Below are 22,648 nucleotides of genomic sequence, written 5' to 3'. Positions count from 1 at the left end.
TGTGTCCGATTAACAATTAAGAGTGGGTGAAAGCCTACGCCAAAGTGCAAATCAAGACATTCAAGGCTCTAACTTGAGTGTTCTTGAAGTAGGCCAAAAGGCTTGTGTCATTTTTTCCCCTCTTTTCTTGTTGTTTCTAACTGCATAGTGCGTCACTAAAATGGTGCCAAATTAGACTGAAATTTTATTGCAAACAAGTGATGAGTGAACACCAGTTTTGAAACTGTTCAAAGTTGAGGTTAGGTGCTGCTGAAAACCCATCTCTGTCATAGGGCCTGCAGACTAATAAGGATCCAAGTGCCCTTCAGACTAGCCTTCCACTGGGCAGGTGTGAGTGAAGGCCAGAGGCCTGTGGAAACCCAAGAGCTGAGATAACAGAGCTGAACACGAAGGACAAGTGGCTCCATTGGCCACATGGCATTAATGTCCACTGAAGCGCCTTTCTCTGGCACAATGTGTTTCATTACAACACAGTATTATTGGCATGAGTAGCTATTACGACAAATCCAACTCTGCACCTTTACCTTTGGCAGCAGGGCTCACGGTCCTCAAGAAACCCGCGTACCAAAACGTACGCAGCTTTGTTTTCCATGAAAGTTATCTCGCTCAAACTTTTCAAGTCAAGTCAGCTGGATTAGCTTTAGAGCTGGAATTAATACTTTCACCACAACTGTCCCCCTGCACTGCAGCTAAACAGTCAGCAACACCCACAGCTATTCACTTACGACGACCTTCGCTCTCTTTCTCGGTCCATTTACTTTCTCGACCGCATTAAGAGTCACTTGAAACAGTCCTTCTCTTCTCTAGTCTTCCCCCAACTACACATAAATAATCTCATTTAACTTTTCATCAGTTTGAATCTGGTTTGAAGGACAAGCTTAGCACCTTAGTGCACAATCGGTCCCACTTGGGTTTAAAACACAATACTGCGAAGAAGATGGCAAACAAACCACTCTAGATAGAAAATTAATACACTAGTTTGGGATTGTGGCAACAGAGACTAATACGGCAGTAACAAACACACACAGCAGTGTAGGCTGCAATAAAAAACAAAAAAACAACAAGAAAACAACTATTGCACTACTGTAAATGGCCCTCGGGCATCTTATTAGTCTCAGCTCTTCTGGATTTCCACAGACTGCTGCTAGCAGTACACTGATGTAGAGCAGTGGTGACAGGAGAGCGGCTGGGCTCAGGTAAACCCAGCCTCAGTACTGTGCAGTGCGAGATGTACTGTGGTATGTGCGTGATGTGTGTCTGTGTACAGTTATCTCAGAGTGAGATATTAGCTTTAAGACATTTTTTTTTTGTGTGTGTGTGTGTGTGTGTGTGTGTGTGTGTGTGTGTGTGTGTGTGTGTGTGTGTGTGTGTGTGTGTGTGTGTGTGTGTGTGTGTGTGTGTGTATTTTAGGTGTATGACAGGTGGGATCCATTGGAGATCTGAGAGGTGATGCTGGCGCTCCTGCTCATGCCCTGTTCACTCCTCCCCCCTGATGACGTCCTCCTCATAGCCTGTGGGCTGTTCCTCACCCCTCCCGCACCTCCTTGGCTACCCCTCTGACTGCCCCCACCAGGGTGGTGGAGGCTCCAGGGTGGTGGGCCCCCAGCCAGCATAGGGTGACCCCAGGACTGCTGTGAGCTGGAGCCCCCCTGGTGATGACTATGGTGACTGCCTCCTCCACCTCCTCCCGGCCAGTGGCCCCCCCCTGAGCCCCCTGGCCTCCTCCTCCTCCTCCTCCTCCACCCCAGCCTCCCTGAGAATCGGGAGCCAGGTTAGTGAGCACCATGTTGCTGAAGCCCAGTCGCATGGACTCCGAGTCAAAAGCCTCGATCTCTCGGGCCTGGCGCTCCAGCAGTGAGCGGATTCGCTCCAGACGCTCGTTTTGCAGGGAAAGCATCTCCTCCTCGATCTGGAGACATAAACACAATTTGACACTGGAGAAAAAACAGGCAACTACATTGTTTGTATTACTGGCCAAACGTATGAACAATCCCAGCGTACTAAAGATAAAATACAAACTGCATGTGCAACACCTACAGAGAATTAATACACATAAATGCAGAGGTAAACGAGTGATATGAAAAGAGCACTGCAGTTCTGTCACTTCCCAACATGCACTCACCCACATCCTGACATTAGACAAAGGCTAATCTTACTTTCTGCTCCAGCAGAGCCCGCCGCAGAGACACCCTCTGCTCCAGCTCCCTTCTCTCCTTGTCGTGCTGTGCGTCTGTCTGCATCTTGATTTTGCTCTGGTATGCATTGAGCAGCTCAAGCTCCTGCTGCAGCTGCATCCTCAGCACCTGACACTCCCCCTCCTGAGCTTCATCCAACCGCAGCTAAGGGATGGAGGAAAAAAAAAGACCTACATAAACCGGTTCTTCTGTGGCTGTTATTCATTAAGACAACTTCAAAGATGCCCTTCACAAATATATTAAACAAATTAGCTTTGAATAATCTATAGATACATGCTCACTATGTTGCTCTGAAATGATTTATGTTTGATAAATGTTGCAGATCTTCCTTTATGAAGCTTACAGCCTGTGTGGAGAGCATTTCATTGATGGAGTGATCATACTGCTCGGCGAGGATGGCCAGCTTCCTAGTCTGCTCCTCCTTCAGCCTCTTTAGGACAGCCTTGTGGTCGGACTTGGGTGTGGTCTCGAGCAGATGGTTCCTGAGGGCCTTATACTGCCGAGTCTGCGTTTTGCAGGTCTCCTGAAACTGCTTCTTAATCTGAAGCTCCTTAGACTAAAGGGGAGAAATAAAAGTTGAATGAGATGAGATTAATTCCAGTTAATTGTCGGTAGTAAATGATTTGTTAAAGGAAAAACAAACAGTCTCCATCTTTCTGTGTACCTTGAGGCTTTTGGGCTGCTGCCGGACCTCCATGACATGCTTGCGCCTCAGCTCCCTCTCCCTCCTCTTATTGTACTCCAGCTGGTTTGTGAGCTCTGTCTGGTGCTGGGTGCGTATCAGCTCTGCCCGGGCTTTCTGGATTGTTGCCAGATGCCTGAACTCCAGCTCCTGCATGGACTCGTGATGCCTCAGCAGCATCGCATGCTCCAGATCCTTCTGCGTTTGACGTTTGTTCAACTCCTAAACAAACAAACAAAAACTGAAATAAGTATCATAAAACTGTGATATAAAGTGAGACTGTGTGCTGCTGGGTATCTGTTTCTCTCCACACCTCTCTGGCCAGGTCCTGCTCCACATTGTGTCTGGCGATGAGGATCCTGCGTTTGAACCGCCTACACTCCAGCTCCAGATACTGCCTCTGTCTCCTCAGCAGGTTAGCCTCCTCCTCAGCCTGGAAATAAACATATTGTTGTTTTGTAATAAATAACCATAAAACTCATACTGCAAAAAAAAAAAAAAAAAAAAATCAAAGACTCGGCAAATAAAGCTACATATTGAGTGATCCTCACCTGGAAGTGTTGGATGTTCTCTTTCTGCTTGGAGAGCCACTCCTGCTTCTCTTTCTTGGGAGTTGACTGGTTCTCACTCAGCTCCTGCCACACAAGTGTCGTTTAGCTTTTTTTTTTTTTTTTTTAATATGCAGGGATTCAGTTTGACACAAAGGCGTTTGAAGCCCTGCATTCCTTAACCCGAGCCGGTCAAAATTCACATCTCACAAATAACTGTTTAAATCCATCTTCAAACAAAAATAAATGAAGCGTGTTCCTCGTCTTTGTCTTGGGTGATAATAAATTAAAAATATTTGAGTTCTCGACTGAAGTAAAATGTCAAAAAGTCTTGAGCCGCCCCCTTTTTTTGTTTTTGTTTTTACCCTGCTAGGAAAATGGGAAACGGGGGTGAGATCCACTGTACCCATGTCTTAATCATACAGGCCACATGGACTTTAGGCTGGAAAATCACAAAATAATTCTCAATTTTCAGGAACCATTTGAATTCCTCTCTTGCCTAAAATGGTGGAGGAGTTATGGTAATGTGAAGCGCACATGGTAAAATCTAGGCAGAGCTGATTTTTCTGTTTGTGTTCAGACAGCAGTACCTTGTGAATGCTTTATGAGATGCAGCAGCAATCTCCTCGTAAAGCTCGTCTTCTCTTCTTTTCAAACCCATTTCAATTATGTCTCTTGCACAAACGGAGTTACAGTCATTTAAAAAGCGCTTGTAAATTAGTTGATGGCCGATGGTAAAAAAAAAGAAGTTAAAGACATGATTTTCTGATGGTATTGATCTGCTCAAATATCTTAAGTACATACTGCGCACCATGTTGAGATATGCCAAGTGTTGTTAGCTACTAACTCAATAAAAGTGAGACAAACATTGAGTGAAAAAGCAGCCAATGTCCAAAGAAAAACTGAAATCCTTTCAGAAAATCTGCAGAACTACTGAGTCAGATCACTTTGATAAATTACAAGTCTGGCTCAGTGGAAGCAAAATATAAAGAAATGAGGGGCAACTCTAGACTTTTGTGCAGTACTGGATATTGTAAATTTACTCATTTTGATCATGTAAAAATTCTCTTTATTCATATTAAATTATAATTTAATTATAATTATCTTTATTTAGTCTGATAAATAGGCTACATTTATTATCTGCTGAGGCGGATGTGTGTTACCTCTTTGAGCTGCTCTTTGCGTAGTTTATACTCCCGCTTTTGTGACTCCAAGAAGCTGCTGAGCTCCTTCTTCTGCTGAACCTGAATGTGCTGCTGGAACTTCTTCTCATCGTTGGCAAACGTCTTCAGCTAAATCGAACATGAATGTAGCTTAATATCATAATGTGAGAGCATTTCGCTGTTGTCTCTATAGACTATTAACTATGTTTTTCCTCTGAACTAATATTTTAGTTTCGTTTGTCTACATACGTCTTTTTCCAGGGCCGCTTGGTGTTTTTTAAGCAGCTTCTCCATCTCCTGGGTGAAGTTGTTCCTCTGACTCTCCAGCTCTTTGTCCAGCCTCAGCCTGTGCTCATCCATTTCCCCTTTCAGCTTGTTCTCCAGGGCCATTAGGTGCTTCTGATGTTGCCGCCTCATGCGTTTGTATCCTGACATCTGCTCCCTCAGCTCCGAGTCCTGCTCGTGTTCTTGCATCTCACGTGTCACCTACAATATGACGATGAAGAAGAATTACCAGAATGTTGCTGTTACACTAGGACACTCCGCTTATCTGATTTGACACTTGTGCTTGTGAGTGGTAAACAAATCTACTCGCGAGTCTCCACCAAGGAATTTTAAACATTTGCTAAATATGTAACATAATATTTCAGTCCTTTTGTCAAATCAAACGAAGGTTTAGTAAGCAAATGTGTTCTCACAAGTGATGCTGTGCGTATAGTGGCAAAGTGCTCTCTGTTGCGGTAGTGCTTCCTCGGGGCCTGAGCTGGTGTTGGCTGGGGCTCAGTGGGCTCACTGGTGGCTGCTTGTTCCAAAGAGAGACTCTCTTCTTCCTCCTGGAGGGGGGTAAGGCAACAGAATAATCGAGAAGATACACCACACAGTATAACCGTGGACAGAGCACATTCAAGACACTTGGAGCATTGACATGTATGCACAGACTGAGAGAGCTAAGTGATGTAACTTGAGCCCAAGCTCCCAGCAAAGCCATGTGAGGCTTTATTATAAACTGAGATCAGAAGAATCCTCCTTTAAATTGTTAGCATTTGTCCGAGTCATTTCACCTACCGGTTTGAGGTGTATGACGGAGCTGTTGGACATGACTGTGTGATCTCCTTCCATTAGGTCCAGCTCACTGCGGCTGTCCTGAGCTGCTTCATTCAGGCTGTTGACAGAGCTGCTCTGGGAGCTAGCGCTGATAGACATGCTGGGGATGGACTGATTACTGCCAACGCTGTTCACCGTTCCTGTCCGACCTCCACCAGGCTCCAGGTCCTGAAGACAAAGCCGAAAGAGTGGCGCAGAGAAAGACAGCAAACAAGGGAACAAGAGAAAGAACGAAAGACACAGGAGACGCAGACAGACATGCATACAAACAACGCATTTAGAGTTAATGAGAAAAGCCCTTTTAAAGTGGCAAATACATTTGTGTGCCCATGTGAATCCTGTTCTTGTCGCTTGAGTTTGGATGCTAGCCAACAAACATCCACACACCTCGTCTCCATCCTGGGCTTCTGAAGTGGGCCCATTGTGGGCCTCCTGAAGGAGGATCTTCTTCATCTTTCGGTACTGCAGGTTATCCAGCTCTCGTACGGCATCCTTGGTTCTCTGAATGAGGTCCATCAGCACAGAGTCTGGACGCTCACGTTGCAGAAACTCGTGCTGTGGGTATAGTGAAAGGAAAGTTACTTGCATGTCCATTTTTAACTGGTAGGTTCTAAGTAACATGACAGGAGATGAGGAAATGACATCAGAGAGCCTTAATAAAAAAAGGAAAAGAAAAAGAAACAGACTAACTGCCTATAAAGAGTCCATAGTGTTACTGGTTATGAGAGTCATTTTTTTGTACTACATTTCAAATATTATGAATGTGATGATGGGATATTCAGTACTCCCAAAAGATATTGAATGCAAGTGATGAGGTCATAGCCCTGGGATTTAATGGGAGGATGACTCACACTAGGCAAGGTTGTCTCATACTATGCCCGATCATTGCTGTCCCTTCTCCCTATCCCCCTAAGCCCCATGCTGACCTGCACCGACAAAACCCTTACAGCCCAGGCCTGGGTATACTGCTTCAGGATCAGCAACTCTAGAACAATCACACCAGTTAAATTGGGGACAAAGGTGCTCAGGCATGGACTGATTAGTGTCAATCTAAGAGTCATCATCCCATTGGTGAGTGTTTAGCCTGAATATTAATATGTATATTCTTTGACAATGACACAAATTAATTGTTTTCAGGCAAAAAACTGGGGAAAAATATATCAGATCAAATATACTTACACATGAAAAGCTCTACTAAAACACATGTGAAGCTCGTTTTTTTACACTGCAGTCTCATAACATTAGATGAAATTTGCAAATTAGCATGTAATAATAATAATAATAAGTTACAGTATCTGCAGACAAAAGTAACGCCTACACGAACTGCTCGGTCATTGAAACCCATGCCATAAAGATCCTAGCACACAGTTCCTAAACACTCCAACGCTGCACTAATACTACTTACAGATAACTGTGGATTATCTAGGAGGGAAGTAACTTTGCGAATATAATTGCTGCAACTTAAGTTAACTTGCATCCTCTTGCAGCACCACAATTGAGCTCTTAAAACAACCAATTTTTTCACAAATGTCTGTAAAAGCAGACGGCATGGCTAGGTGCTTGATTATTATACACCTGTGACAACAACAGTGAAAACACCTAAATTCAGAGGTCAAGAGGAGCAACTTAATACCTTAATAATTTCTAGTTACTAATGCTAGTTATTATTAATCTCTGGCTCTCTTCCATAGTGCATCTTCTGTCTTGTCTCTCTCCGCTCACCTCCAACTAGTCACAGCAGACAGCTTTCCCTCTCTGAGCATAATTCTGCTGAAGGCTTCTTCCTGTTTAAAGTAAGTTTTTCCTTCCCACTGTTGCCAAGTGCTTGCTCATAGGGGGGCGTCTGAGTGTTGGAGTTTTCTCCGTATTCATTGTAGGGTCTTTACCTTAAAATATAAAGCACCTTGAGCTGTTGTGGTTTGGCACTAACCCTAAGCCCAAGATCCTCAAAAGGAACATGTGTTATATTAGTCAGCGATAAAAGTTAACCCTTAACATATAACATTAAAATCCCAGAATGAGTGCCACAATCGTTAAAATGTCAGTGCATAACCTATTATTACATTTTGACAATGACTCTTCCTACCATGTGCCTGCTTACAAAAAACCCCATGTATAAGGGGAAGAAATGTGCACAAGAGCAGATCATCCAGATGACTGACTGTGAAGCTATGACAGTTATGAGAGCTAAGAATAATACCCAGGTAGATAGAGTCACGCATTTCCTCGTAAGATTAAAAGGCATTTACTACGCATTGTAAAGTGGTTAAGTTGGGCTACAAGTCACATACAGGAAAACCACACTAAGCAGCAGCTAAAAACACATTTCAGCTGATCTTGAGATAGACACAGTTTTAGAATTTGACATTTAAAAAAAACAAAAAGACAATGTGCAGCGTTTCCATACCCAAAGGACAACTTCCATTAGCAACAGAGAGTCTATTAGCACGTTAAGTGACAGCTGCTTATTGACTTAAAGATGGACGCTGAAGTCACATCTCCATAGTAATTACACCAAGCTCTGTGTGCGTGTGTGTGTCTGTACATGTTTTGGTTGTGCGTGTCTTTGTGTCAGTTTATCCGGAAATGGAGGATTAAAGAATCAAAATAGAAGCTTATGTGAGGACAGAACAGAGTGCAAACATCACAGGGAGCTTCATCACCAGAGGGCTCGTCAGTATCGCATCTTAGCACAGTGACCCTGCTGCTCTCAGTCTCTGTGTTGCAGTGCACAGTACATCAGCACATGTGCGCACACTTACACCTAACATGTCGTCAGAGTGCGGTCGGTCCTGGGGGATTTTCTGAAGGCAAGAATCGATAAAGTTTCTAAAATCTTCTGACCTGAAACAAAGACGAGGAGAAAAGAGACTGTCAAAAAAAAAAAAAAAAAAAAAAAACACCCCCCAAAAAACGACGGCACAGAGAGCCGGCATCAAAAACAAACATCATTATTTCAGCTAGAAAACACTAGATATAGATAGAATAACTCTCTGCTGGCATCCACAAAAAATATAAACATTTGTTTCACATCCCCAGCAGACAGCTGAATTTAACTTTACAGACGATAAACTGTGTGAGTGCATGTGTGACACCTCACCATTCACTGGACTGCAGTGTGGGGCTCTCATTCTGCGCTATGTGGTATAAGGCACTCATTGCATTCATGTTAAACAAGGGAGGCTTCCTCTCCGCTGGAACAGAACGACATCAGTCAGACACCAATTTAATTACAGGGTGACTAAGTGAAAGGTTAAAGCTGCCTTTCACAACTGATGAAAAGTAAAAAAACATACCCCACTGTGATCAGTAACACTACTGATGCAACAAAACATCACAATCACTTTGTCAGGGGGAGAAAATCTTTAATTTCCAGTAAAAGCAACTTTCTCCTGCTGTTATATTTTTGTTGATACAATAGAGGTGGCCTGGTGGTGCAGTGTTAGCACTAGTCCCTCACAACAAGTTAAGATAACTGCTGATTCTATATTGGCCCACGGATGTGAGGTAGATAATGTTAAGACACATAGAATAAAGCACTGTATGAATGTCTGGTTAAATGTGGGTTGCAGGTTAAAGTGCTTTGAGTGCTCAGCAAGACTAGAAAATGAGCTTTATAAATGTCAGTTTAATCATACAAACACACTGTCACCCACCTAATTCTATACAGGTAATCCCTAAGGACCAGACGTCCACCTTTCCATCATACTGGCCTTCATCCATAGCTAGAATCACCTCTGGGGCCATCCTGGATAAATTCAAGGAAAAACATAAATCAGGACAAGGGATCAGACAAAAAGCCACATAATATAAATATAGGGTAAATTAATAGTAAATAAGGCAAGGTCTAAATCCTTATCATATGGTGTCACTGATTACAGTATCAAAGCATTTGACTATATCAGCGGGCATGAGTGTGAATATGAAAATATACAATCAGTTCTGGTCAATCGCTGCTTTTAACAGACACCCACTTAAAGAGTCCATAAATTCAGTTTTGGTTTATGCATGCAAAACACACACACACACACACACACACACACACACACACACACACACACACTTAAACTTTCACTTCATACAGATTTCACTTACCAATATGGCGTTCCCACAAAAGAGTTGGCAGGTGAGGCAATGGAGGCAGAGCCAAAATCTGCCAGTTTGACTTGGCCAGGCTCAGTCAGCAGGATGTTGCCAGCTTTCACATCCCTGAGAGAGAGAGAGAGAGAGAGAGAGAGAGAGAGAGAGAGAGAGAGAGAGAGAGAGAGAGGGAGGGAGAGAGAGAGAGAGAGAGAGAGAGAGAGGGAGACACCACAGCATGTGGATACGTGGAGAGATGTAGTGTTTACAGTTGCTTCCTGACATACTTAAAATTTCACGAAATAAAATAAACAGTTGATGGAGGACCTCACTCACCTGTGGATCATATTATGGGAATGAAGGTAGGCCAGCCCCTGCAGAGCACCATGTGTGATGGCAGCAATCTCAACTTCTTGTAAAGGTTTTTTATGAACTGTAGGAAAACAACCAGAACAAATGTGCATGGTTCTTCTATGTGAACTCACTCAAATAGCCACATGTCATTTAGAAGAGTAAAAACAACTGTTTGCTTCTCACCTTCTAGCAGGTCAGAGGCCGAGCCAAGACAGTACTCCATCACCAGCTGGAAACATGACATCATTTTAAGAATAGCAGTGCTAGGCAGTGTGAGATTATGCATGCCTGTAAACTAGACTCACCCATGCTGTGTGCTCGCGGAGGTAACATCCTTTATATTCTATACTGTTGGGGTGCCGGATCCTTTGGAGGAACTTCACCTCCTTTATGATGTCCTGCCATTTCTGTTGGGGAAATAAAGATTTAAATGGCAATCGTTGATTGGCTTAACGAACCAGAGGTGGCTGTGTCTGCATCTACAAGCTTGTCTTTAAGTGCAGAAGGCAGTAGGGTGGCTCTCTTCACAGATTACATATAAACAGATTAGAGCTAATCTGAAATCACTGGCAGAGAGGACTGCATCTGGGACAACAACAACAACAACAAAAATAATAATAAAAATGAGCAGGCAGGAATGACCCTGTTGGGTTTGTAAGTTCAGTGATTTTAAATCAGAACTGCAAATTTAACACTGCAGTCTCGCAGATCTTTATCGGGCCCGCCTCTACCGAAAGTTACTTTAAGATAATCTCTTATCTTCTACATAGCAAAGTTACTGATTCAGTGAAAGTGAATTCCAGTTTGCTGGAAGCTCAGAAACAGCACACTGTTCACCTATAACGTTCTTTGGATATTTGGATTTGGACTATTTGGCATCAATACTTCATGATTTGCTGCATCAATTTGTGTTTTTTCGATCAATTTTCTGGCCACAGTGCTCTCACCTCATTAGACTGTTTGCCACTGTAGGACATCTTTTTAATTGCCACCACCTCGTTTGTGCGCACATCCCGAGCCTGGGAAACAAGAAGGACACTGTTGGTACATGCTGCAATCAGAACATACACTGTAACATTAATTATCTGCATTTGAAATGTTGTTTATCGAGATCTCTTTAAAAGATGGAAGTAACTTTCGAGTCTGAAAAATGAAGCCAGGAGTATGTTTAACCTGCATTCTCTATAATGGCCAAAAGGCAGGGACACCTCTGAGGACATTTACATCCAAAGAAACACTTTCCTGTGGAGTTTATGGGCTCAGTGTTACACTATTTAACTGATTTTATCACTTTTTAAAGTGTACAGTTTTAACCACATATCTAATCCAAAGTGAGTCTTTCTATTGTTTGTGTCAGTGTAAAGATGCAGTTCCCTTACAAAGTAGACGGCGCCAAAGCTGCCATGGCCAATCTCTCGGAGGTCGGAGAAAAGCTTCTCTGGATCTTCTTTGAAGAAAAGCTCAGCCACCTCCGGATCCTTGAGGCTCCCTGCCCTTACGGAGGAGGGCATCCTGGTTAATGTAGTCCCTTATCACCCACGCAAAGGCGATGGGACTATCTGGCTGCTGAGCTATGGCAAAGCAGCTGAAGATTCATCTGTGGCAATCGATGACCCTAAGGAACCAGTACATGGGCGCCTGCATGGAGAGAAAATGAGACAGAGACAGCGAGATGTGTTAGCAAGGACAAGATGAAACACATTGATCCTGCAGAGGAGGAACAAGAGTTTGATGATACCAGCAAGATGAGTCAAAGACCTTCAAAGAGGAAAGAAGGAAATCTGAGCACAACTTTGACCTAAAAGGAAGCAAAATTGAAATATTTTCTCAAACGCTTGTTTGCTCACAGGGTGACAAGGCCGGAGTATAACTTTTTATTTCATGAAAAGAAAAAGACAAAAGACCGAGTTGGTCAGAAAGGTCACCTCTGAACTATATTATACTTGGTGATTTTGGCCTTCAGCTGCTGACATTAATTTAACTGCTGAGTCATCACTAGTACTGCCTCAGCAATTACTGCAGATCTTTAAACTACTGGGATGACTGGGCAATACAAATATTCCAACACAAGAATTGATTTCATGTCCACTGCTATGAGCTGGCCTGCAGAAATGAAGGGTGAGCTGCACTGAACGATCAATCCTGGCATAGGGCCAAATATTTTGCATCATCAGACTCACAACTAACGCATTTACATGTGCAAGATTAATACTGCTTACGAGCCTCATTCAAATTATGTACCACACGCTTAGTGTGCTGAGTGAATGTGAATGCTGTGAATGTTTCCCCGTGTTAATCACTTAAGAAGGCATTGTTAAAAAATATAATCAAGTGTTGCTACCACTCTTTAATAACGGGAATTAAAGTAGGCTTCATACAAACTTTTTGAAAGTTTGTATAAAATTCTCTTACCTACATGTTGTCTTGTGAGTTTGGATTATATGTTTTTTTTCTCCTTTGCTTGAATTTAAAATTAATTTTTAAAATCAGAGGCTTTAACTTTTGCTGCTGTGTTTTTGGCAGTTACATAACTACGAGTGGAGATCAACACGCCTGCTGAGACCCTGTTTTCTGATCTAGAATCGTGTTCTCACAGAGCAAACTAATTTACCATGTGTGAAATTCTGTTTTAGAGGTCCAGGGTTCACACAAACAAAAATGGCCCTGAGTAGTGAAAGGGTGGGGTGGTAAAAATATTTAGTATTTATAATAACAGCAGTATGTACAACCTCAACAACTCTGTGAGTTAAATTCCCCAACATCTGTCCTGTTGAAAAAGCTATCCAGCTGACTGTTAAAAAAGAAAAGAAAGAAAAAGAATTGGGAAACAGAGTCCTCAAAGACAATAAATATTTTGGAGAGAATGAAATAGAAACTGTTAATATAAACATGCTTAAGTAACAAAAACAGACGTCCAGTCTTTTTCTATTGGATTCTAGTGAATAGAGATTCAGATTTTTCTAATTCTGCCATTATGAAAAAAAGCAAATAAGCAAACTTTTAAGCTTCCTTCAACAATAAACAGGGGTCAATTTAACTATACATGAAACATTTAATATACAGGTATTGACATTTTGCATACATGTGACCACTATCCATGGGACATTAACTTCTAAGCCAGCAGAAGTAGTTGCTGAAGTTTGAGAGCAGTTGCTGGAAAAAATAAGTGCTCAAGCCCCATTTACACAGGCCTAGACACCTGTCAGTGACCGCTTGGCAACCACCTGTCGCTACCAAAAAGACTGCATTTTCCAACCAGTTGGCAAAAACCTTGTGATTGCTTTGGTTGCTACCATATTGTGAGATTGCCTGTAGATTGTATCAATGTGAAAAACTCGTCTACAAATACTGGCCAGCCGCTCTGCTCTCAGTTTGGGAGTGTGGGACACAACCAGGAAATGGAGAAGGTTTGCCTTCAAAGGAAAAGTTGCACCTTTTGAAACATGTTGGCTACAGCGCTAAGGCACAACTTTTATTCTGAAGCTAAACCTTCTCTATTTCTCATTTGGCTGGTAGTTAGGGAGTATTTGAAGACAAACATGGAAAGGCATTTTTGGTGCGGCACCTTCTTTGCAATCAATTTCACCGAGCAACAGCCAACAAACTCCAGGAACCACTTGCCAACCAGTTGTGGAATTAACATTGTTCCATAGCAATCAGTGGCTATATCATATGCAATATGGTACACAACTCTTGAGCACATACTTGACATCATGCATGGAACCTCAACAGCAAGGCTTTACTTGGTGTGAGATGCTAATGTGAACTTGTGTGAATTTCCCAAAAGACACGTGACATCCAGTCTCATGTTGGTCAAAAGGCCAACAGGAGTGCTGGACTGCCACAGAAAAGCGAAACTATGCATTAGTGTTCCAGTGAGACGCAGTGCATGACATCTTCATTTCATGTGTTGCCAATCAAGCTCAACATTTTTCAGTAACGATATGTAGCGTGTACACAAAAACATCTACATGTGTCTGTTTTACCGCATTAAAAAAAAAAGCAGATGGCATGGCCATGTTAACTTTAACGCTTAGAGATGTAATTACACATGTACCGTGTACTCTGAGATTTTGGGGATTTTGTACGTGAAAGTAGAAAAGCTTCAAACCAGTGTTGCTGACAAGTTAAGAAAAATATCAGCTCTAACCTAAAAGCTCGTCTCAAAGTCAGAACGATATACTGACAAAGAATTCGGAGCAGCAGCAACAACCAAAAATGTTAACAACAGTCTGCTGTCAAAGCTTTCTGTAACTTTTCCTAACCCACAATGACTTTTTCTAGCAGACATGTGACTACACTTCCTCATAAATGCACCACACTGATCTCACAGATTGCTACAATGCACGGCTATAACATTACATGCTAACAAGCCTTTTATTTCTATTTAACGTAAGCAAAATTAACAAAGTCATTTATATATATTTAATTATATATTTAAAACTGACTAGAATGAAACCATTTTACTGTCATTACATTTAAAAAATATAGAAAAACAAAACATAAAAAAAACATATAACAAAATCCCAAATAAATAATCTACTCTTAGGTTGTTCTTTTTTTAAAAAATCAAAATAAATAAATTACTATTATACTTATTAGATGCATAACAATAACAACATATTTTGGCAAACTATACTTATAGAAATGATACTTGGCGGCACTTTCTATAGGTGAGTATATTTGGTAGTGTTGAATGGCAAAAAAACAAAAACAAAAAACCAACACACACCTATTAGCTTCATCTTTACCTCACCTGTTTTATTACATCTGTGTGTGACGGAGCTGCTTGAGCCCCATACTGAAATGCCAAACACAGTAGTATTGCGGCCAAAAATGAACACAGATGCCTCATTTTGCTGAACCTTTGCACTCTTTTTTTGATCCCCCATCTGTCTTTACTGTACTGATGAAAGTGGCCATAGAGCCCCTCACAGCTGTTAATGTTCTGTGATAGTTCTTACTACCCTGCATTACTCATCATACCCTTTAGGCCTCACTCACGCAGCCCTAGAGATCTGTTGAAACCAACTGGCAACAACTGGTGACAAGAGAAAAGTATGGTTTCTGGAACAGGATGGTCAGTGGTTGCTGAAGGTTGCTACTAGAGCAGGGCGATATGACCAAAAATATTTATCACGATATACATTTGAAAATTTGCGACAACGATATAACTGACGATATAATTGACACTAGACAAAATACTTTACAACTCCACAACTTTATTTGTGCAAAAAACCCCATCAATGTATTTTCACTTAAACAAGCAGCTGTTTTTTATGTGCATTAAAGTTATATAAAAATGTAACAGTGCAAATTCCTTGCGGACAGTTTAACCAAAAGGCATTTCCAGTGGAAATTGGCCGACATATCCTCAGCATAACCATGTATAATATCCACAAAACTTAAGAGGTTATACACACACAATACGGTAATATTATGTTGAAGCACAGTACGCATCACTCCGTGAGGCGCCTGCCTACGATAGCCGTAATGCTCCGACAATCCATCAAGCGGTGCGGGTTTGTAGCATAGCAAAGTCGTACTAAAACATTTAACAGATTTTCGAGCGCCGTGTACCACATAAAATCGTTTCGAGGTCAGTAAACACAACCAGAATTCATACATAAGGCACACGGGATTATAAGGGGCACTGTCGATTTTCAGAAAATTCAAAGGATTGATTTTAAGTGTGCTGTATTTTCCAAACAACACGGTAATAATGACAGCCCGCTGCCATGCTCTACCAAAAATAGTGCTTTGTTGTGTATCTGACGGACGAAAGCTAAACCAGTTCCACACCACTGAAGTTGCAGCATTTTTACAAACCAATTCTGGTTCATCCGTTTCATTTAACGATCCACTTTCGCTCCTCTCATTCTGCGTCGCCGCCATGTGCGTATGTAAACATAGGCACTGCGCATGCGCGTTTTACCCACATTCTATCGCGATATTTCATTTTCCTATCGTTGCCCAAAATTACACCGGTATTACCGTGAACGGTATGATATAGCCCAGCCCTATTTGCTAGCATGAAATTGGTCACAGAGAGGTATACGGTCCTGTACTTAAAATCGCTTTACACTAGCAAGTTGCTGTGGTCATCAGTAATTTATATGGAAGATGCCATCTTGTTTGGAAACATTTGGAAACTATTCACCAAGCAATAGTGTGAAAGGTGTGATACAAAATGGAAAAGATTCTCCTTCAAAGTAAAATGTCTTCGTTCTAGAGGTGAGGCACAACTTTGTCTTTGAAGGCAAACGTTTTCTGTTTCTGGTTTGTGTTGTGCATTTTAGTCTCACTCCCACCTGGCGAGTATTTTCCAAGTGTTTGCAGACATGTCACCCTTTTTTCAAGTGCACCTAGAACACATGGTGTTTGCAGACATGTTGGTATCTTCCATGTAAACTACAGAGGACCACAGCAAAGCAATCACGAATCAATAACTTAATAACCAACCAGGGAATACACATTACTGGAGGTTGCCAACAACTGGCGTCTAGACCTGTGTGATTAAGGCTTTAGTGGTGTTATTTGGTAAATGTGCAGTTACTAGTTTTACAAACTATATATATTGTACTTACTTAAATTTTCCATGTTAAATATAATTCAGTGTAAATGAATTATATATTTTTTAACCGCATTAGAACTGTACCTGATAAGTATGGCCAGTTAATGCAATCACTGTCTCAATGGAACCTTTAAAGCTACAAGTTTTGACTATTCACCGTCATGGTAGTATTTAAAAAAATGTGTGCCATCCAGGAAGTTCAAACTGGTACATCTGGTATACTGTCTAGCGGTTAGAAAGGTAACTGAAAGGTAATACAAAGGTAACTACATATTTTCTCAATAGTGTTTTGCAGTGGTCATTTATTACAATGGTAATTTTTCCCTCTCATGCTAAATGCTTTGCTATTCACACAATTATTACACTTTAACGTGTAAAAGATGCAGGCTTTCTGTTGGTGTAATGAAGCATAACTTAAAAAACAGCAGTTAAAATGGTTAATTGCAATAATATATCTCTTGTAGTATTATATTAACATTACAGGGGAAATACAGAAACAAAAGGAGCAAAGATTAATTCTAATTTAAATAACACTGCTGAGAAGAGCGAATCAAGCACTGAACTCTGTCACATGACTAAATCTGGAAAAATCTGAGCTGCATTGCTAGATGTGTGTAAGCACATGCAATTATTAAGAGGAGAAGTGCTGGACACTGTTCTGCTTTACTGCTTGAGAAAATGGATTCTCTCTTGAAGAGTTATGCGAATTGATTTCCTCTGCACTGTAAAAATCACCATGAAGCCTAATGAAGAGGCAAGCAATACACAAAGCTGAGTAGCAACGGGTGTGATTGAGAAGCACAGAGAGAGAGAGGGGGAGAGAGAGGGAGAGAGAGAGAGAGAGATAGAGGGAGAGAAATGGAGAAGGATAATAAATAATCAAATAAGTTATTGATTCCATAGTGAATTTCTCTCAGCTCCACAGGATTAGCTACAGAGGAGCAACGCTGTGGAGCTGACGGCTCACCAACAGCAGCGAAAAATATGTACAAGATGTTCCAAAGAATTTTATTAAAAGCCAATTAAAACCCATCCTAAAACATCCATTACTACAACATAACACACTTTAATTACTGTTATTAATTAGACTCCAATTAACCTTTTTTTATTCTTGAAAGCGGATGATTCAAAGTCTTATTTGGCAAGCTGCAATTACACCAATAATGGCTTTGAATACAAAATGTAATACCAGATTAAGTATGAAGGTTAACATTGCGCCACATGTCCTGCCAGCCACCGCACTAAACATACTGTTGGAGCGATTACTCTTCCTTAGTTCTTCAACACATCCACGTTACACCCACATGCTTGTGTTTAGTTATTTTTGGGCGATTACACCCCCTCACTGCCTACTGTATTTGACTGGAGTTATTAACCAGAATACCTATGATCACCTATGGATATGCTTCCCCCCAACAGAACTGCAGGAATTTAATTGTTTCGTTATGTTTGTTATATATACATATTCATACAAATGGTGCCTAGAAGATGCTTTATGCTGTACTGTTAAATAATTCAAAATAGGAAGGTGATACATCTCATGAAGTGATCATGTACCAGCCTGATGTAACTGGTCCTAGTGAACTACTCCTTATTCATTTCTTAGAAAATTCTCAAAACCCACGCTTAATTAACACACAATAATTAAAATCTTCTCAAGCCCAAAAGAGAAGCATGATTGTAGTTACAGCTCATAAACGACCCCAGTCAGGCCCGGTGAGGTACTAATTTTAAAAATGAAAAACAAAATCTGTCATGTGTAACTCATCTGTGCTTGAACCAGTCAATAAACTGAGTTCATGCTTTGTTAATTACTCAGCCGCCCCATTAAAAAGAAAAACAATAACAACAGCACTGCAACGTCACATAACTGTTTGTTCAGAGAAAATGTTAATTTAATGAACTGCATGTGATGTTATTTGTATCCCTCTGGGATGGAGGGTGGGGTGTCCAAGCTCCTGCTTTCCAGACCGATTACTGATTGTGGCTTGCACTGAGTGGAGGAAGTGAACGTTCTCTAGCTAAGCTACCTAATGTCAACAACACGTCTCAATTTCTCGTGCCATCGCAAAGTTGGTTGACGGAGAGGAAAGATGCAGTGACCAAATGCTAAGAGAACTGAACCATCCAGTTTCCATCACAAAACTCTATTTACACCCCTCCAGTTGCGACAAGTGTCAGGAGCGTCAACGACATGCCACAGTTACTCTGAACAAGAGAAGGGGAAACAAATGCATTTAAAATGGCCCCTTTAACAGCAAATACGGGCATCCACATACCAAAATACTCATACGTCTCAGTGGATGTGGTTCATCAAACCAGATGGGCTGCTTGGTCTAAGGGCATTTTGAATTTTAGAATATGCATGAGTTATGATAACATTAGATTACTACCTAATCTACAGGTCACATCTTAAATTCATCTGATTCCTGATCCATTTACTGTGCTGAAATAAAAGCAGATCTCAACGGGTGATCAACGACAGAACAGGTGTATTTTTGGAGTCTGAAAAAGCATACAACCAGAGCAGGAAAAATAGGCTTGCGTGTGACTCAGGTGTACAAAAGCTCAACTGCTAGGAGTTTAACGTCATTGCTGTGTAATGCACAACTGTCAGAAAAACATGCTAGCACTGATATGAAGAGCTGATAAGCTTCAAGGCATACACTTCCACAGATTACACAATTTGGCACCATTTCCTTATACAAACTACTTCTTCATTCACATCCCTTGCTTAAAACATGGTCAAATAGACTCTTTAAACCTTCAGTTGATTGTAATCGAAACAATTTGCAAAATCTGAGAGTGAACTTAAAGATTATGATTGACATTGTGCATCCTGTATCTTAAAACCAATCTTCAGACATTTTTGTCTCATTTTAAAGTTCGTATCCTCAGTTGATCACCTGAAAACAATAAAATGAACGTGTCTCCCTATCCCCCACTTCTTGCTCTCACTCTGACTCATCAAATATGTTGTTGGTCTCCAAGTGTTAAGCAACCAGCCTCAATTATAGACTTCTCCCCCTTATTTCTCCTTATTATGGAAAAAAAAAAATCTCATTAAAAGATGAGTCTTATTATCTGTGTGACTGACCTCCATTGATGTCAAAAGCTTTTTAAAACACACCCATGATGCACACGGATGTAATATATTTTTTAAAAAGGTATAGGTGCTACAGTTTACATCTCCAGCATCTCCACAATCATATCATTCTTTCCCCTCTCTGCCATACTACTGAAAGTTGAACACCACAAATGGAACCTGAGGATCACTATCATGTGATTAGCCCTCACTTATACCAGCTAAAAAAGATTAAATACAATAAAAGGCACTGTACAATCAATAAGCTAAGTAAGGTCCATGGTATTACATGTGAAAGTGTATTATATATTATTCACTAACATAAGGCAAGACTACTACTGCCTGCCTTTGATCTCAACTTGAGCAACAACTGCAGGCTTTGCTCTGAGGCCGCTTAAATCCATTATGCAGTTTGCCTATATTCAACATCACCCTGATATAACACTGGCAGGCAAGAAAACAACTTTATAAGGGCTTCTCCAGCAATCAAGACACTGGGCACCACTCACTGTAGCTTGACAGTGTGAACGCACTGTTGTTCTGACAGTCATGCAGACATGTAAATGAACAACTAGCCGGTGATCAGATGAGACCAAGTTATAATAAACCCGGAAAGCAGGCAGACAGGCAGCCTGCCAGAAAAATTAGTGATCAGTGAGTAGCAGAGAAAGTCCTGCTACACTGCACACAAACATCTAGAGAAGGCATGTCAGCCACCAAGCCTGGGACATTTGAGAAATCACCCCAAACGAAGCGCAACGTCTTATTTGGATGCATGAAGAACTTGGTGCCACAACTCTGGCGTTACTGAACCACATTCAGTGTCGTGTTGCCTCCGTGTGCGGCTGGTCCTCTGTGTAATGCATAAGTTAGGCGACAAAGACGCAGATAAGCCAGGCAGAAGGGAAGCTTGCCGAGTAATATCCACTGTTACGCAATATCAACACTGAAAACTGAAGAATGCGATTCACGTCAGTGCACTAAAAAAAACACCAGCCGCCGACCGACGTGAGCTCTACCCGTTCTCGCACACGGCAACGATGATTTGTCAGACTCTGCTGGCCAACGCCGCTTGTAAACACAAAGCCAGGGAAAGCAACTTACGTGCGACATACATAGGATGAGCCTGGACCAATGTCACCTACCGCCACACTGCATAGCTATTCAGACAGTATGTGACGATGTCCCTTAGAGGTAAACAAACTTGCCAAGCAGACACCCTCCCCTGCTCAGAGGCGAGTTTCACTCAGTGTTGCCGTACAGCCACAGTGGACAAAAACAAAACGAGGGAGTGGCACTGCTTTCAACCATAGTTGCATAAAGCGGATTAGCATGCTAAAGCAGCTAGCTAACGCTCCTTAGGTAAAGCAATCTGTACCCATCCTTTTACTACCATGATAACAACTCTCGATTTAGCTCTCCAGCATTGCCCCTTGTACATTTGGATCAATTAGAGACATGTCACGTCGCCATTAAAAACATACTGTCTTCATACTAACAATAGGTGACTCAACTTGCCCAGTAAAGGCGGACTAAAAAAAAAAAATCTGTTGATGTGACACATTGTAGAAGTTGTGACAGCAACTTTTGGTTAGCTGGCAAATAGCATCCTATTTGGCTGGCTAGCTCGTAAGCTAAGATATATTGAAATTAAGCTCCGTTGCAGTATATAGCGTTGGGAGAACAAATCAACACACAGAGTAAACGTTAGCAGAACGCTAAAGTTGGTTATGAACTCACCTTGTCAAGGAAAAAAAAAATGAATCCACACAGGTTGAGATGAAGTGGGGGTATGAACGGCTGCTTAATCCGGTTACTCGGGAACAGAGCAGGGCAAGGTGTCTGTGGCTAAATCACGGGCAGGCAAAGCAATCCGGGCAAATCAGAGTGCGGAATTCGCTAGCCGATAAGTTAGCAATGCTAATTCGCTAATCTAACCGCATAATTGCCCTACCCAAATACAGACGGTCATTCTGCCCAGCCCGATTATTCTCCTTAGCACTAACCGATTTTCGTCAGCAAGTGAAAATAATAAATATTTATATGAAAGCGAAGCAAAGAGCTGAGCTGGATAACGACTGACTGCCAAGCTTAAACTGTCACAACGAGCTGCAGGGAAGGCAGGCAGGGTACTGGCCAACCAGCTAGCTGCTAACGTTAGGCAGCAGCTAGCAAAGTTTCTTTACGAATAAGCAGTTCCCCAAAAATGGCGGCGGAGAGAATCACCTCCCTTCCACCGGGAAGGAACCGAGGAGCTAATGAAACAAACAGGAGTCGGAGCGGCTCAAGAGCCAGCTTTAACTGAAGCGACAGTACACGTGTGACAGTTTTGGAGGTGGGGGGCGGGGGGGGGTGGACTCGCCGAGGTTGTCCTGCTGTACCCCGCGAGCTAAATGTTGCCCCCTCTCTCCCTCCCTACAGTTTGCTATGCCATCCAACAACTCCAAACACACAGAAGTGTGTGTGGTGTGTGGATGGAGAAAGTAATACACATAATGACTGTAAACATTCCCTTCCCCGCGATTTGTTCACAACACTGAGTTGTATAGCTGTGTAGCTACATTATATATATATATATATATATATATATATATATATATATATACATATAGTAATTGTTTAACATTTGTTTGTCTGTGGACAACAGACCACGTCCATGGAAAAATGGAAAGAGTGGAGTTTATTCACGAGGACTTAATTCTAGCATACAGCTATGGAGAAATTGTGCATAGTCTATTATAATGACATTATTGTGTAACTACAAGATTCCCCCCCTCCCCAGTTTGTGCTCTGTCAGATTTACGGAATACTCCGGGTCGACCTGGAATAAAATATGAAGCAGGTTCGTGCAGATGACAGATGA

The 22,648-nt window shown here is 41.6% G+C and overlaps 1 protein-coding gene across 2 annotated transcripts; it reads right to left on the bottom strand.

Moving 5' to 3' along the window:
• Window positions 1–1,400: 1,400 nt before the first annotated feature.
• Window positions 1,401–22,160, bottom strand: taok1b (TAO kinase 1b). 2 transcript variants are annotated; one of them, XM_019363687.2, is made up of 21 exons: window positions 21,526–22,160; window positions 11,506–11,764; window positions 11,074–11,145; window positions 10,432–10,533; window positions 10,310–10,355; window positions 10,109–10,205; window positions 9,788–9,901; window positions 9,349–9,440; window positions 8,793–8,886; window positions 8,455–8,536; window positions 6,080–6,247; window positions 5,654–5,860; window positions 5,287–5,421; window positions 4,838–5,074; window positions 4,589–4,717; window positions 3,429–3,512; window positions 3,191–3,310; window positions 2,860–3,099; window positions 2,539–2,751; window positions 2,157–2,339; window positions 1,401–1,909 (listed from the first exon to the last, which is right to left on the bottom strand). In XM_019363687.2, exons 2-21 carry the CDS (start codon window positions 11,635–11,637, stop codon window positions 1,526–1,528), a joined length of 2,931 nt encoding a protein of 976 aa, XP_019219232.1. In that variant the 5' UTR covers window positions 11,638–11,764; window positions 21,526–22,160; the 3' UTR covers window positions 1,401–1,525. The 2 variants fall into 2 exon arrangements, with proteins under 2 accessions (XP_019219232.1, XP_019219233.1); XM_019363688.2 differs by lacking the exon at window positions 21,526–22,160 and adding an exon at window positions 20,890–21,022.
• Between the last annotated feature and the right edge of the window lie 488 nt (window positions 22,161–22,648).

This window comes from Oreochromis niloticus, linkage group LG10 (genome assembly GCF_001858045.2).
Source record: "Oreochromis niloticus isolate F11D_XX linkage group LG10, O_niloticus_UMD_NMBU, whole genome shotgun sequence".
NCBI lineage: Eukaryota > Metazoa > Chordata > Actinopteri > Cichliformes > Cichlidae > Oreochromis > Oreochromis niloticus.
This window is presented reverse-complemented; position numbering and strand designations above follow the sequence as displayed.